Below are 17828 nucleotides of genomic sequence, written 5' to 3'. Positions count from 1 at the left end.
AACCACGTACAAGCGCTGTCAGGCTCCTTGCCGAAGCGCGCGGGACTCAAGCTGCAGCATAGACTCCGCGCCGAACGAACGGGCAGCAAGCCGCAAGCTTCGTGGTGAACGCGCTGTGGATGTGCGCTGCGCTGTTCGCCGCTCACCGCGTGATTTCTGCGTGCCCGTACGGCCCCACTGCGCCCGAACGAGACGAGCGGGAGGCGCTGGTGTTCCTGTATATGCTCCCGCAGGGAGCATATGCAGGAACACTAGCAGGCGCTGCCGTCGCGGGCCATCTGTTGTGGCAGTGGCGTACATTGCGAGGAGGAGAAGGAGGAATTTTTCGCTCACGTGGAGGAGAAGGTATTTTTCGCTCACGGCCGACGCAGACGACACCGGCTTTTCTGCGACACGGGCTCCTTAACGTTGTCACGTTAAAATAAAAAATAAAGGGCAAACTATGATTTCGGGCCACCAAGTGTAATTTTTGCTACAACGAAGAACACACGAGTGCCTCGGCATTTTCCGTACCCGCATGAAAATTAAATTTGGGTTTTGGGGAAAGTAAACGTTCCAGTATCTGTCTCACACATCGGAGGACACCTGAATCGCTCCGTAAAGGAAGTGATAAAGGGGGGACTAAGAAGAAAGGAAGAAAGAGGTGCCGTAGTGGAGGGCTCCGGAATAATTTCGACCAGCTGGGGATGTTTAACCTGCACTGACATCATACAGCACACGGCGCCTTTGCGTTTCGCCCCCATCGAAGCGCGGCCACCGCGGTCGGGTTCGAACCCGGGAACTCTGGAGGAGTAGCCGAGCGCCCTACCCACTGAGCCACCGCAATGGGTCTTCATAGCCGCATCCTAGCGTAAAATAAGATAAAAGAAATCATGAGATGAAATATTTGATCGTTCGCATCACCTAAAACTTACGCAGACGTTTTGTGTGTGTGGGGGGTGGGGGGGCGTGGGGGGGGGGGGGGGCGTGCGTCCGTCCGTGCGTGCGTGAGTGCGTGTGTGTGCGTGTGAATGAGTGACAGAGACGCGACAATGAGTGTGCGTTATTTTCTTTTTTTTAATTTGTGACAAAACAAGTGTCTTGGTCTTTTGATTGTAAGACACAATGAACATCGGCGAAAGCCATCCTTTGCAAGCTAGGCGCACGCTGAAACAGCGGCTTCGAGAACGTTTGTGTTCAATGCTGGAAACGCCGCGCATATATTGGCGGCAATTTAATCCCATGTACTTATTGGCCCAGGGCAAATTTTTATTTCTTCTTTTTAATCGCGCCACAGTATTTGCACGAGATCAGTCGAGTGGAGAGAAGGAAGCACTTCTTTATGAAGGGTATTGATGCGTGCCGGGGTCGGCGATGGTGACGTAGCTAACGCCACGAAGCGTGAGACTTATGCTATTGGAGGTGTTGGGTGGTCGACCGCAATCGCCCGCGTCGGCGACTGCACCGCCGCTGGTGACGGAAGCTGCACTGCCACGGTCCACGGCGCAGGACGCGGTTCGCGTACGGAGAGCGACGCTGCCGTTCGTGCAGACCGCTTGAGAGCGGAGAACTACCAGAGTAGAAAAAACGACCAAAGTGCAGATTCATTTAAATGTCTCCGCTCTTGCTTCAAACTCACAAAAAATTCTTTTCGCACGGCATCATTCTCAAGGCGTGCCAAACTCTCCAGGACACTTTTCATGAATGGAGGGGGGGGGGGGGGGGGGTTGCATAGGCTAATAGGCTGCAGCCGTTGTCCGCAACCACACTCTTCCTATAAAAGCCCCTGGATTAAAATCTCTGCCTTCTTGTTGCTTCCGTCGTAGTGTTGTTTAACGTCCCGATGGTCCACGATGCTTATGACGGACGCCTTGGCGGAGGGTTCCGGATTAATTTAGAGCCTTGCAACATTTCGCGCCGGTCGAAACGCGGCCGTCGCACCCGAGATCCCTCCCTACGACCTTGGGTTCAGAAGTGGAGTGCTGTAACCACTGAGTCACGCATCGGCTGTCCTTGGTCTTCTGAACAACAACTATTGACTTATTCGCATGATGAAATCACATTTGGCGGGGCACAAGAGAACACCCATGCCCCTGCTCTATCAGTGCGTCTCTAAAAGAACAGCGTCCGAAAAGGCGCGCTTCCTTTTTCGTCGCCCAAGGCTTTTCCCCACGCACCAGAAAGATTTTGGCTGCAGCCATGCATAAAGCGCATTCGTGCTAATCAATTCAAATTAACGGCACCAGTGTGTGCCAAGCGAGAGTTGCAAAAATCTTCCTTTCAGACGACGTACAGTACAGGACAAAAAGATGCGATATTTTGAATTTTTTCGCATAAATACAAAATCTTTCAATAATAAAAAAACAATTTGCTTGTTTCGAGCATATTTTCATGCAATAATGCCCTCTTCTCCATCAGCAGTTTTTGGGGCCGCAACTGTTTGCCTTGAGTTCGTTTTTAATTTTCGTATTTCCTTGGGTGCTTCTCATTGCGGTATTTTCCATCTGTTCTAAAGTATTAACTTGCTGTCATTTTCAAGTGACATATTTGGTGAAGTGACATTACTTCATATTTTTATTAACAATGGGTGGAGTGCAAGGTGCATGTAACGCCACCAAGACTGTACAAATGGCAGTTATCCGTGGCCGCAACTCTGTCATGAAACACTGCCAGCTTTCAATGAGTTGCACATTGGCGCAGTTCGCGGCTTATCAAGTTTTGATGAGATATAAATTCAGAAGAGGTTTGGTATTTCGATCTTCAACGAAAGATCTCAGAGGGATCAACCAAAACAATCGACAAGGACATCGTTAGCGCAAGGCGAACAAACTCGACTATTTTTTGTCCTCATTTCCAAATGTTCCGCCCTGGTGTCAGGTTCTACTGTGGCTCAGTCATCTGTGGGACGTAATGTGCTAAGATAAATGCCAGAATCCAGCTAAAAACGCGCACCACGGTGAAGGGTACTGGTGAACTAGATCAAAGTAGACAAACGAACACCTAATGGGAATAGGCGAACAATAGAGAAGAGTGATTTCGTTCGACGAATCGAAGTTCTTATCGTGTGGGAGTGATGTGAATCGTTATATACGTCTCCTCAAACGCACTTAATATTGACCTCTTCATGGGCTTCCCACGTTAAATATTAGGAAGCGAGAACGTAATGACACGGGGCTTATTCTCTTCTTGTGGGCTTGGTCTCCTTCACCTACTTCAAGGTACCATGAGCAAACAGGTTTATCGGAGAATTCTTGAAAAGGATATGCTGACTTTGGCACGCAAAAATTTGGGACTTGGATGTGTGTTTCGACACAACAGCGACCCGAAGAACTCTTGTAAGCTTGTGGGAGATTGGTTGAAGAAGTTGAGGGTGGATCGCATGGAGTGGCCAAGCTGATCTGCTGAAATTATTTCAGTTGAACATCTTTGGATAGGCTTCGCGAGTCGTCCGAAGGACAAAAAGCCAGCTGTGCCGAAGAGAAATTCGACCAGTTGTTGCAAAAGTGGTGAAACATAGACTGTTCGTTTATTGACAGCTTCCAGGGCTCTGTGCTTCGACGGCGTCAACCACTGAGCGACGCAGAAGGCTTGCATGCGAAGTACTGTTGGCATTAGGATACTCTGCAAAGGCATTATTGAGGTTGGTGCCTCATTTTGTAATGAAAACTTATATTATCGCCGGAACCTTCAGGCAGTGCATAAACCAGTTATTCGGCAAACTTGCAGTGCGAACAAACTGTAGCCTAATATGATTATAAATATTGATTGCTATTGTGGAAAAAGTTTGATATTGTGTTCCCATATAGATGGTGCGCAAATTTTAGTGCAGTCAAAAAAGTTAGATTCGAAAAACTCAAACATGAAATCTTTTTCTTCGCTACAGCAGTGCAGTCTGGAAGCCCTGGTTGGTGCTCTTTCAGCAACAACACTTGCCTTGCAAAAGTACAGGCGAGTCCTTGTTGAACTGGCCACACCGAGCAAGGTTTCCGGTGTATGCGCTGTACTTTATCGCGCGAGCATTTGCGCCGGTAAGACGAGTTAAGCCCAGGGTTTCCAAGCTCACTTAAAAGATCGTGCCACTGCCACTGATCCGTTGGCATTACTCTTGTATAACTGCAAAGACAGGAAGCAGGGAGCTTCAATGTAAAAGCGCGCTACACATATCAGTTTTGAGCGCTCGCTCCGTGTATCGACGGCGCTTGAGCGCAACCGAGAGAGTGAGTCTCTGCCACCTCCATGTTGCAATACACGAGACACAACAAACGTGTCCAAACATCCAAGCAGTCATCCTACATCAATTTCAACCAGCTGCTAACGCTCCGCCAGATACTGTTTTCACGGCGACCACTCAGTACACGCCAAGTACAGCCGCCGCGTGGATTGAACAGAGTGTGACTCACGGACGCCGCCCGGCGTGATGTATCCGCACAACTTCTGCCCATCGACGTCGAGGTAATCGTAGACGCAGCCGTCACTCTGCTCCAGGTCGAAGTGCAGGAAGGTGAGCTCGAGGCCGCAGACGGCGTCCACGGCCCGGCGGATGTAGTACCAGCACTTCTGGTTGTTCCCGTACGGCTCCGGGAAGCCGGGGCTCCACAGCTGGAACTCCTCCTGCGAGTGCCGCTCCTCGCACGGGCCCACTGCGAGGAAGCCAGAGAGGGACGTTCTTTGACGCGGCCGTCTTTCGTGAAAGAGGCTGGTGTGCGAACTGAACGAAAATTGCCTCTCGAAGTCCTTTCACGGCGCTCAAAAGTAAATAAACTATATTCTTCCAGATGCGATGATGCCATGCGTACGAGTATACTACGAGAGAAGAATGATGTGGTGCTCGCAGCGGATGCAGAAGATTAGAGCCAGGTTGCTCTGATGCTGTTTTGCTAATTCGAAAATGTGTAGAGCCGTGTTACAATTATTTAGGTTTAAGCCGCTGCTTCAGCTGCCAGATACCCGCCAGCGAATCCAGGAGTCCTGATGTGGGCAGACATAAACTGTGCAGTCTTGTAATTTCAACAGCAGTTCGTAATTGGGCGAGTTGGTGATACGAGAACATGATGAGAAAAAGCGCTTAGAAACAGAACAAGAAAGAGACGATACACACTGGGTGGCTTGTCGGCGTCGACTCTTCCTTGTCCCGTTTCTACGCGATTTTTAAGTTTATAAATTTGCCTGCTTTTAAAAAGAGCTCTGGGTCAACTATTACGCCAGAACATTTGGACTGTGGTGATATGATATCAGAATTTTCCTTCTGACAGCCAGCGTGCATCGCGTGAGGTGCCCGACCAAGTTATTTGCGAGTTCAAGCCTCAGGTTTCCATAGAAAACCGAGGACGGCAGTCTAGGTTGTAATCATGAGTTAATCCTCGCGCTCTGTACACCACGTCAGTTAGCTTTTGAGACAGCTATTTTCTGTTGTGGACAAGTTAAGGTTATTCCCTGCACTTCGCTTTCTTTGCGTGTGATTTCTTTGAAATTTACTCTACAGTTTCTCTGTGCGAGATCCCCCTTGAGTTACTATTAGTGTCTGCATGACTTCACTAGTGTGACTTGGAATTTTATGTTATATAAATAAAGCTCTCTGTTTTTGTCGTCCTCAGCATCGGCTCTCTTTATGCATCACCACCGCCACAACTCTTTCAGGCTGCAGGCTTGAAGGAACGTAGCCGTCAGGAACGAGACAGGAAGAACCTGAACAATGCAGGAAGCTTCGTGCATGCCCCAGAGGTGGATGTGCCACGGGGCAGTGTCGTAGTCTAAAATGACCGATCAACCATGCATGAGGGCAGTAGAAGAGCTAGGTCAACACGAGCGGGGCACTTCCCATCCAGCCGACAGTTTACTATTTCGTTAACTCGGATGTTGGCTCCAACAAAGCACGATGAACACACTGCGCCTTCAGAGCACTTATGGCAGGTGATGGAAGATTTGTTTTGTTTTTTGTTTGTTTTTTTGCTGCAAGACATCGGCAGACCTGTTCGCGCTAGATGCCTTGGTGGCCACTGGCTTGCCCTAAAATATCATTATCGGGTGCTTGCACACCGTTTACACTTTGAGTAAAGCTTGTCGCTGGGCAGCTTGGTGAACTTCTCGGTATTAACAGGACTAGCACAGGCCTGTTACTTGTGTTCGTCCTGAATATCACTAGCTTAGTACCAAGCCATAGAGCTACAGTGCAAGGAACTCGCCACTTTTGTTGAAGTTATCGCACTTCAATGAACGGATTTAAGGAAGAGCATGTCGCCCCATCCCCTCCCCCTGGGCGAAAAACTTTTCATAGGGAAGCCACGTTTCCCCAAGTTTTTGTTGTCGAAGAAGGTTTCGAGAAATACGTTGAGAAAACGAAAGCAATAAAAAGTGTTATTTCCGCGGTAATTGTGAGCAGGACGCCCGTATACAGCTCAAAAGTCTTGTTCGAGCGCGCAGAGGATTTGTTAATTGTACAAAATGCTTGAAATGCGGCCTTTCTTGTGATCCTCATTCGCATGCCTCTGTTATCAATCCTGCCAGTCTGCTGTAAGTTTTTTTTTGTTGCATCATTGCACCTTTATTGTTCTGACGCTCGTTGTGGCCCACAATATTTTCGTCTGAGGTATTGTTTGAGGAGGCGTACAGCAGGCTCAAGACCTGGCTTTCTAGCTGTTTGATTATTCACGTAGTGTTGTGCAACCTGTGTGAACTCTGAAACCAGGAAATTTAGCCATTGGCCTACTCAGTGTGCAGTATGACGTTAGCAATTCTTCATTACCGTTTTCATCACTCGCCCGGTTTCGTCCAGTGAGGAAAAAAGGCCTCTCCTATTGATCTCCAGTCAGCCCTCTCCAAAGTCAGAGCCCATACGTGCAGGCATGCCCCGCTTTCTCGGGCGAAAATTTTGAAAATTGGAAAATTGTAAGACACTGTAATCGAAATATTGAAGGTCCATTGTTCTGATATGTAGCAAGATCTTTCTTTGAAGTCTTTCCATCGATCGCATAGAACAGTTAAGACTGCCAAAGAAAACCAATGGGGAACGCTTTTGACGGTTGAAAAAACGGGAATAGAAGAAAAATTTCAAGACTGCCGTCGGGTTATCTGCGGATATATTGATTGCTGTAGTTAAATCTTACATTCTATTCGAAAATTTCGTTCATAAATGGTTCAGCGCTGCAAAATTCTTTGTGCAGAATTCCTGGGTATGTTCTTTAATCACGATGATGCGGCCAACACGAGTGGGTGAAATTTAAATGTGAAGTACGCGACGTAAAGAACGCGTGTAGACCAGTGGCGGGGATTGTGGCATCGAGTGTCGTTTGAAGAAGCCCTGACTGGAGACGTCGGCAGGTTTCGCTATATGGCTCAATTAATGGCGTTGGCCCAGTCAGTAAAATGACCGCACTTGCGCACGCATATTTTCCATCAAGCACACGGAAAGCGCACTTGCTGCATGATTGTCGTTTCTGACTCCATGATGATGTTGCAGCCAACAGGGCAAGAACAGGGGACTAACTGGCAGCTCATTGTGCAGGAGAAAAACCGCGCCAGTCTCATTATAAAACACGAAGGCAGACACAAGGGAACAACTGGACAGACGAAACGCGGTGTGTGTGAAGTCGTTCCTTTGTGTCGGCCTTCGGGTTTTTCTAACGAGTATGGCGCGGTTTTTCTCCTGCACAACGTAGCTGCAATTTTACGGATATCACTGTCCCTCTGTATCACACTTGACAGCAGTCGGCACAGGCGATCTCGCAAACAAAGCTAGGAAAGTCGACGGCGTGCAAGCAGTTCTTCAAATTGACCAGCACGATGGTTGGGGGCAGAAAATTGGAGGGAACACTTAACCTCCGCCTTAAGGGTATGGCGCGATAGCGTAGTGGGTTTATTCTCAGATATGCAGAAAGCCATACTCTACTTCACATTCATTGATCCCTGGGAGTCCTCCTACCCCTCCTCCCGGCGCAATGGTGGAGCGGTTAAGCGATGCGCCACTGCCCTGCGATGGCAGGTGCTGCCACCGGTGGGACTTGTTCCACCTCGGTTGATGTTCCCGAGAGACCAATCATTACTTTAACTGCAACCTGCCACGGTGGGCAGATTGCTCACTGCCCGGTGGGCAGGTTGTGATGACGCTGTAAGGTCACGTGACCTAGGTGGCCCACCTGCATTCTAGGTTGCTATGTGGGGACCGCCTGCCAGAGCCACGATCGTGATTTTTCGTTCACAACGCTACACCGAATTTTCTGGAGAACGGGGCCTTCAACGCTGTCATGTCAGTATGCCGCGCACGACTTCTGAAGAGTTTATGACGAGCGTTGAAACCTAGTATCGAAGCTTTGTGCAGATAAGTTGAAAGGCATGGTCAAGTCTACAAGAGGCCGCAATTAACGGAGCGCTTCGCTTCTGGGCCGCGCGGAGGCTTTACATTGCGATGGTTGCGGAGGGGGAAGTTGTTAGCAAGCTCCACGTGGTAGTAAAGCTAATACTCTACTGGAGGTGCAGCAATTGGACACGCTTGCAAGAAGTTCGTGTAGCTTTCCTTGCTGCGTACCCGTGGGATGATATTACACAGGAGCATTGGCTCTCTCCACCAACTTTTTTTGTAGTAATCGCTGTTGTCGAGCAGTGCAATTGCCCTGCCCTTGTAGCCAGGTAGAAATGTAATATCACCGTCGCTACACAGATAACTTATGGCTTGCTTTTAACGTGCTTAATTCCAGTCCCTTTACTCAGGTAGTTTCAAAGCACCATATCTGCTAGTGTGCGTAAATTTCTCCCACTCGTCTTGGACTCCTAGTGATAAATATATCTGCGCTGTATCCAAAACGTCATGCCACGCTTTGACCTGGTCAGCGATTGTATTATTTGTTGCTAACATGTAATGCCTGGCGAAACAAATCTTCATCGGATACTTGCTACTGTGAGAGCTTTTCCTCAGAATTTTTGCTCTGCTTAGCGCCTGTTTGAAAGCAGAACTCAGCGCTCATGCAAGAGGGTTTAAGCCACTTGTGATGAACATATTAGCTTGTCATTTTCTAATCCTCCTTTTTGGAGCCCAGAAAATCAATAAATGAACTAAGGAGAGAAGTGTAAAGTTATGCTAATCTAGTGCATTACACTTCGGAGTGATCCCCCTAAGCGATAACGCAATACTATAATTTCGTTGCACAACACAGGGAGCCCTAAGCCCTTTTTGCGACGAAAACCCTTGGCATTCGCGGCGAGACAGAAGCCGGAACTGGTGTGTAAAACGAAAATCTCCGTCGTGGGCCGTAGCACTGCGCTTCTCGCGCGCTGTGCTTCCCCCAACACGAGTCCTGTAGCTGTTCCGAGGCTCCGAGGCACCTCTCTTCCTTTCTTCTTTCACTCCCTCCTTTGTCCCTTCCCTTACGGCGCGGTTCAGGTGTCCAACGATATGTGAGACATACTGCGGCATTTCCTTTTCCCCAAAACCAATTATTATTATTATTATTATTATTATTATTATTATTATTATTATTATTATTATTATTATTATTATTATTATTATTATTATTATTATTATTATTATTAGTAGTAGTAGTAGTAGTAGTAGTAGTAGTAGTTCCGACAATGTCACCTTGTCACGCCATTATTTTTGGCTACACAACGTGACTGACGCCACAGCGCGTTAAGCTGAGCAGAGGTGCTCCGGAGAGCTTGCGTCGGAAGCGATGCTGCGTACGACGATGCCCCGCAAGCGACAGGCAGGAAAGCCTCGAGTTGGGAAAAGCCTTCAGAACACAGCATTCCTTATCTTCGTGCCACTAGGCATGGAGGTGTATGGCCGCCGCAGCCCAGTGTTGCCAGAACAGCGAGCACCAACTTTTGCAGGGAATGTGCTAACAGCAGCGCCTTTTCAAAACCTCTACTCTAGGACTCGTGAAAGCACAACGTGCTGCTTAAAAGCGTTGCTTCTTTCTGGTAATACTACGCGATACTGCCGAAGTTGACTGTGTCAGCTGCACCGGGGTTTAAGTTCGCACTTCTAAATAACGAAGTTGCGGAGGCAGCTAGATATGCAGGGAGGTTAAAAAGTAGCGTCCTCGGCAACTTTCTAAATTGGTGCCGTAGAGACTCGAACTCCGGTACGGTGCAGCGGCGTGAGCTCGTCTTCAGGCGACGAGAAAGAAATCGGTGCGGAGTCGCGAGTTTTTTTTTTGCTTGCAGCATCTTGGCCTTAGTTTGAGCAGCCCACTCTTGCTATCATTTGGCGCCACCACATTTGGGTTCAGCCACAGATCTGTTTGTACCGCTGTTCTAAATTTCCTGATAGAATCTCACCGACTGCCTTGCTAAGTGTTCCAAACTTTTCTTTTCTATCAATTATTACATTTTGACTAATCATTAATATTTAGTCCCACTCATTATTATTATTCTTAAAATTTTAAAATCAAAACTCTCATCCCTTTTTTGTTCATTACGAAAAATTTACCGGTGTTGCGCTCCCACGTGCTTTTCCTTTTTATTAACTGCGTTCAGGTGAACAGCCACCCGATTCTTGGCCGATCCCCCAGTGTGGGTATGTGCCATCTTTTGATAGGCTAACAACAACAACAACAGCACCGAGCCTGACTTCGCCAGAACGCTGTGCCTTCCACCTGAAGTGAACGATTCGCTTAGCCGTGTTTGGAAAGCGCTGCCTAATAAAGGTCCCCTCACCCATCCAAATATTGGGTGCGCTCCAACGCTCGTCCACGCAAAGCCTGTCTGCCATTGACAGATCATCTGTCCACCAGTGAAACCTTCAACCTTCACAACTTTGTTGCAAGCATGATAAAAAAAGGTATGTTGTCCATTTAGAGAGTGCACAAAGCATGGCGAAGAAGACGCGTGACACGCTGACAGATGAGCCTTGCAGAGTTCGGCGCTTCTGAACTTACTGTGTATGAAAGGTACACAAAGGCTTCGTAGGTGAAACAGAAAGGAGTGGTTCTTGGTATTCTCACACCTCGCCGGCAATGGCCGCTCCGTTTTCGTTTTATTCCAGTTATACAAGTTTGTCGAAATAGGGCTTCATTGATGCCATGAGTGTGTACTGAGACGATCAACACCGTATCCCATGAATATCATGCGCTTAGTCGCCGTGTGTTGCGCTCTTCTCCACCTCAGTCAACATGCCAACTGGCCACGCCTCCGAGACAACTCCGAGTGAGCTGTTTCGACACCCCCACTACTCTTCGCCACTGTCCATGCTGCTAGCGCTGCGACGGTGCGACGCGCATAAATTTGTCACAATAAAAGTTCCTGCTTCTAACTTCACCATGATTCCGCAAAGAAAGGTAGTTATTTCCGTATTAGTGTTCACTTTTAAACTTAAAACTTTTTGATTACCTCGTATTTCACAATGCGGAAACCTCCAGCCACAAATTATGTAGTATCGCTATTCGTAAGCTGCATATTAACACTCCTCTCCCATGGGCTGTAAAGCGAGAAAATATTAATTTAATCACTCACTATACCAGCTCAATGTTCTAACTTTATTTCGAGAAAAGGATCACAAAAAAAAGTAGGTATAATTCAGTGAAAAAAAATTATAAATACAGAAAAGTGCAAAGCGTATTTATCAAGAATGCCGATAACCACAGAGTACACGGCAAAGAAATTATGGTTTCGTTTGGTTATTAACAGCAGTGTTGGAAGTCACTGACCCGTTTTGGTGTTCTGTGCTTTGCAGCACGCGTGGTATGCCGTTCATATTGGTCTTCACGCACTGCATTTAAAGATTTTGGACCTGCAGCACTTGCTACCTCGTTGTTAAGTACTGCACTTCGTTTACGTTATGGGCGATGAAACCCATCATACGAGCTTGTGTTCGCGTGACATCTAAAATTTGGGAAACAATCTTGGTAGACACCTCCGCCGCGTCGTATGGAAGAAATGTAGAAAATAATTTTAAGTAGAGGAACGGTTCAGTAACTGTCACGTTGTTTGTGGATACCTCAACCACGCCTTGAGGGAACGGATGGAGAGAATACAAGCAGGAACACTCGCCGTAAACTTAGTAATAGCTTTGTAGCGATTTCGCTTTCGCATCGTATTATCAGCATGAATAATGAACTTTCAGTCGTGTTGTCCTCCTTTTCTAACCTTCGTGAGAAAAATGATGCTATGTAGAGCATGAATACGCATTCAGTCCACTTACCCAAATAGCTGGAACCCGAACAATATTGATGCATTGTACACGTGAAACATAACACAAAATATACAATTTTCTCCCCAGTTTTTGTTTTCGTCACCACCGCTGTAGCAAACTGGGAGGATTGGTTTGCGCGTTTATGCACTTTTTTTTTTTGGTAGAAATACTGCCAGCGGGCAAATTAAGGCTTTAAAATTATGAAAGCGCGTTATGCACTGCCTCTCTTGCTGAAGTTCTTGCGTCCTATTCTTCGAAAACAGGTTCTTCCTCAACTTCTTTTCGAGGCTGGCAGTTAGGAAACCGCGCTGGTCAGTAGGCGTGCCCCAAAAGTTAAACGGAGCACGCCAGCGGTGTACACGTATAATCGCGGCGCACCCTAGGAGCGTAAGTGCACGAATGTAGCGACTGCGCAGGCGATCAAGTCCGGCGAGCCAATGCCGCGCTTCTGATGTTTACCCGTGCATCGCGGGCGCTTTTGGCGCTTCATGGACCGAGGCACCCTATTCATGCATGGATTCCTCACTGACATTCATCTCATCGAAAGAGTTGGTCTGTTACGCTCGTGGCGAGTGCTGTTGACCGCGAAATTTGCTTCCAGAAGAAGGCTACGGCCTTCAGACTGATTCCTCGCTTACGCAGCGTGCTTCGCGCATTGCTTGGCAGCGGTTTCTTCGTGCCCCTGCCACTCACTGCTGGAAACAGCGCCGCTTCGATTGGACCGGCGATAAGGACTTCACAAACTGACAGCCTATCTCCTCCGTCGAGAACAAATGTAACCATGTAATGCGTTGCAGTTAAGGCGCAGGGTATTTCAAGGCCGGCTCCTAGATGGCGGTAGCCGCCCTCGAGTCTTGAGAAGCATCAGCCAATTTTTTTAGTTTTACAACACCCTTGGGTTGCTTCGCCACTTTCGGTTCGCAGCGGCCAGTGTGACCAGCGTCGACCATGTGATAAAGAAGGGGAGGTGGCTCCAGCAAGCGCTACACGGGGCCTTCGCCTCGGCCGAAAGCCTGCTGATCTCAACGACCATGAAGATGCAATAATTGTGGTCGCGGTCATGCAATCGAGTACGCGCTGGTCGTGCGGATCGCTGCCGGCGCTTTAAGGGCGGTTGCATTCAACCGCTTCTCTTTCTCAGCACTGGGCAGCGAGTTCAACGTCTACCGCTGCATTAGCAAGGTATGTACCACTCACTGTTTCAAGCGCCACAGCGTTCACCCGTTCTCCAGGAGCACCCACCGCGGTGGCTCAGGTTGCATGATCAAATCGTCTCTCTACAGAGGCGAAATGCAAAAGACGCCCGTATGTTTTTCAGTGCACGCTAAGAACAGCAGGTGGCTGAAATTAACCTCAAGGCCTCCACCCTACAGCACCTTCGTCATTCATCCCTTCCCTCACGGTGCATTTGAGCTGTCCGCTGGAAACTGGGGCAGTTACTGTGCCTCAAAACCGACTTCTCTCTTCAGCTGCCATCGCAAGCATTTGCGGCGCTGAACAAACTGACGAAAGGCAACAAAGACGACAATATATTCAGCGCAAAGGGCGAGAGGCTACCAGATACAGTCCTTTCAAACACGCATTAAATTCTATCAAGAAAAATGTGAAAAACAGTTGTGTGTTTAATTAGTAACCCCTATTTCACAAAAACACAAAGAATGGCGCAAGCACTTGAGTAATTCGCGCACGCACGCGCGCACACATGGAGTCACAACCTTATTTTCTAACTGACTTATTGATGCCTAATAATGGTTCGCTTTTCACCTGAAACTTTTCCGCAGCCAAAATGCAGTTAACCATGTGCTTTAGTGATGTATTCTACCGCGTCGTAAAAAAAAAAAAGGAAGCGGCCGCAGTAAACAGATTTTGCTTGGCGTGCTGTAGAACTTCTCCATGTACTTTTTTATCCCTTTCTGTAGAGAATCGTTTTGTTAAATGGACCTGTCATTCCGCCAGAAAAGAATTTCAAATGTAGCTAGCATGATTGACTTGGCGATCACAACTCTACACGCTTTAAAAAATATTCGCAAAAGCCGCATGCACAATCGTACACGCCGTGCAGCAAAGGGATAGCACGCATAGAGAACATACAACGATGGCCCAATGGTCTTCTAGGGAAACGAAGCCGCTGTTTCGAATTTCGCTTGAGGATAAAGTTTCTTTCTGCTCGATGTCACTTGGATGGAGTGTTTCGAAATATTTCGGATACGTTCGCCCTCATATTCGACTTCAGTAAATCTTGTTGCTCGGCTAGTCGGTGACACATACTTTGAATAAAAAAGTAGCGCAGAAAGGACGACCACAGAAGGAAGCCACCATAAACACGTGGTCTCTGGTCGTCTTTTTTGAGCTACCTTTTTATTCAAAGTTCGACTTCTGGTTCGTCTCGGTTGCCGGACGATGTTTGCCTTATTTTCCTACAAGCATTTCATGCCTTAAAGAACAGCTTTTGTCAGCAACGCAAGCCTTCGCTGTTTGCATGCGTATCCTCCGCTATAGCGCAGCGCACTTCAATCTGTCCTTCTTTTAACTTTTGGGGCACCTTTAGTGTCACAGTGAAAAGTTTGCGGGACGCGAATGCACAAGAGAAAGATTTCTTTCGTCGTAATCACGTAATCTATACGCTCTAAATTTGTCAAAGAAGGAAGGAACGTGGATACTCTAACCGCTGGTAACAATACTACAATACTGGGCGACTGGGTCGCGAGACAGGGATACTATAAAGTTTGTTTGTTTTTTGCCACAGCACGCGTCCAGTAAACTTTTTATTGCAACAGTACGTCCTAAATCTACTTCTGAAGCTACAAGCCTGCTCCATAACCACACGAAACTAGAGGAGGCATGGAACCACACACTCCTGCAAGCGAAAATATGGTTCTACAATGTTTAACATGCTGCTCAGCTGCTCCAGAACTGTACTGTTCAAACTTTCGAGCACGAGAACTGCAGCATATCTGCCGAAATCAGCCAATCTAACCCAAAGGCGCATTTCGCAAAAATTCGTTTACGCAAGATTTTTCGGTATTCTGTCAGAACGTTAGTTTCGAGTATCTGGTAAGAAAACACTGGCAGTCTTCAAGTGTAGAAATACTGCGCAGTTAAATGTATCATATATCCTGCCCCATTCTCGCGGCGACATTTTCTGCAAGATGAAAAATAGTCAGTCGTTGGACACCCTGCTAATTCGCATAAACACTTCGCTGAGATTCACACAGCTTCTTCACAGTAGTTCGCTCATTTTTACTACAGCGCACTATTTTCTGGGAAGGTGCTGACAGCAACATTTGCCAGGAGAGAGAGAGAGAGAAGATGTTTGTTCGGGTCGGCTGTAGCTTAACTGACGCCTAACTGAACACTTTGCACAGCAGTTAAGACATTGCGATTGCGGCCTCTGCCAGTTCTGCCACTTTCGGGGAAAAGATTTCTTGGCTTCATAAAAAATTGTGCATGCCATGCAGGGTGTGGAAAGTGACATGACGTGCCGAGGATCTATGACCCTGACATATATAGGGATCTGTCTTGCCACTAGCAAGGTGCAGGGACTTCTTCCGTGCATTATCACACGCTTATAAACATATAGGATGCTAACGCTTTATGGAGCAAAGTAGAAAATGGTTGACACAGTAATAGCGCCACCTCTAGTTCACAGTGTGAAGTGCTCCATGAAATGGTCTGCAGTAACGCAGCAGGGTTTAAAGTGTTTAAATATTCCTCTTTGTGCTTAAACCTCCTTCAGTTGTATGTAAGTGTGTTCATTAAACGATATCAGCGCCTTCCGTGTGCCTCGTCTCGTCCTCTGTGTGTGTTTTTAGCGCTGCTTTTTAATGCGATGGATCACCACCAGCATGCCCAATCCTCAGTTCTTCTATAGTTCATTAAACGATAGTTAAGGCCTATAACTCCTATCATCATGAATACAAAAAAAATGCACCAAACAAGATTGGAACACGAACAACAACGCTGACAAACGAATGTTTTGCCGTGAAATGCGGCTAACAAACAGCAAGCCCCCCAAAAAACTAAAGCCCAGATTTAAAGCGTTCTCTGCCTGATGAGGATGCCTTAAGAGAGGCTCATCTTCCTTTACTGAATTTTTGAGTGCGTCTTACTTGGGAGCCCATGTTGAGACCTCCCTTACAGTGGGCTTTTCAACGCTGCCTTCGTGTTTCTTTATCTCGCTCCTGGCACTGAACGCTAACTTCTCCGGTCAACCATTTGCGCTGGCATCCCTCGTAGCCTGAGTCCCTTTGGGGAGTTAAACCCGAAAAACCCAAACCAAACCATTTGCGGTGGGCGCGCGCAAAAGTGCGACACTGGCAGCAGCGATGAAATCTAACTCGAAAACGCAGCGGTTACTGCGCCCACGGCAGGTACTGTATCCGCGGCGTGCAGGTTCGTCTACTTGTACACATCTGCCTTCCGCACGGCCGAGTGTGCGCATGGCGAAGTGCACGAGCGCTCGCCTTCCTGGCTTCGTCGTCGCTTCGTCGCATTGTCGGTCCGGCAGCACGCATGCCGCTGGAGTGACGGCCGGCGGTGGACAAAGTGTGTTGTGGCCTCTGCGCCCACCGTCTCCGTAGAAACCCGTCATCGCTTAACCCCGTGACGTATACGTCCCGATCTGCACAGTGGTTGTAAGAAAGTTTTATAAATGTGCTATTTGACTTGAAAGAACACTTTTTTCATCACAGCATTGCCAGCGCGGTATAGTGCATCAGAATACGGCTAAGACATGCTAACAGTGGACTGATTAACTGATATAAATAGTTAACTTTTTAACTTTGTTAGGCCCCTTGTTTATTGAGGGGCTTGCAGTCCCTGTAAGTAATATCCGTATGATTTATTTATTTATTTATTTATTTAATATTCTGTTAGTCATTTCGGGCTGCTGCAGGGTGGGAATAAGATAAATAAAACAGGAACACACAGGAACAATTTCCAAGTTACACATCATACATGGTGCAATACAGTATAATAATAAATCTCAGGATTAGGAAAAATACCGATAAGTAGATTACAACAAACGCTTAGACAAAAACTTAGACATCGTGCGCTTGCAACTTTTTCTCAAAATTCTCTGTTGATGTGGTGTCTACAAGTAATTGTGAATGCAGGCTATTCCTGTCTGTTATTGTTTTTGGAGGAAATGATGTTTAAAAACGTCAACTCTTGTTGTGTGGCTCATAATAGCTGGAGTGTGATTAATACGAGGTGACAGTCTTCTGTGAAGTCTTATTTACAAGCCACTATTAAGGTATAATTTATCGTAATAGATTTAACAACAGAAGTTCAGTCGGGCTACCTTTCTTCTTGTGGCAAGTGCTGCAAGCTGTGCTTGAGTAAGCAGAGCTTACTGGCGGCGTTGGTTGTTGGAAAAAATAAATTTAACGGCAATCCTAGTTCGAGTTTATCTCTGAGGTACTGCTGATCAGGATCCCAGATTATGACCGCGCTCTCCAAAGATCGTCTGATTATGGTTTTATAAGCTTTCAGTTTGGTATCTGGGTTAGCGTTCTGTAATTTCCTTTGTAAAAAGCAAAGCTTGCGCTGCGCCACGCCGCAAATGCCATTGATATGCTCGCTCCAGTTTAGGTTGTTAGTGATGGTAACGCCAAGATATTGCAGTTCGGTGATGTGTTTGATTTCAGTGTTGTTAATTGCATATGGAAAAATTAGAGGCTCTCTCTTGTTAGAAATGGTCATGTAAAATATCTTCCCGGGTTCT

At 47.1% G+C, this 17828-nt stretch overlaps 1 protein-coding gene across 1 annotated transcript in view; it reads right to left on the bottom strand.

Annotated features, from left to right (window-relative positions):
• The window catches only part of LOC144116022 (cubilin-like), a 264621-nt gene that overhangs the window by 196246 nt on the left and 50547 nt on the right, over window positions 1–17828 (bottom strand). Inside the window, exon 6 of the mRNA XM_077650682.1 lies at window positions 4380–4619. Coding sequence (XP_077506808.1) covers window positions 4380–4619 — 240 coding nt within the window. The remainder of the gene's footprint in view (window positions 1–4379; window positions 4620–17828) is intronic.

This window comes from Amblyomma americanum, chromosome 1 (assembly GCF_052857255.1).
Source record: "Amblyomma americanum isolate KBUSLIRL-KWMA chromosome 1, ASM5285725v1, whole genome shotgun sequence".
NCBI lineage: Eukaryota > Metazoa > Arthropoda > Arachnida > Ixodida > Ixodidae > Amblyomma > Amblyomma americanum.
The sequence above is the reverse complement of the archived record's forward strand: the minus strand, read 5'-3'. Positions and strand labels throughout refer to the sequence as shown.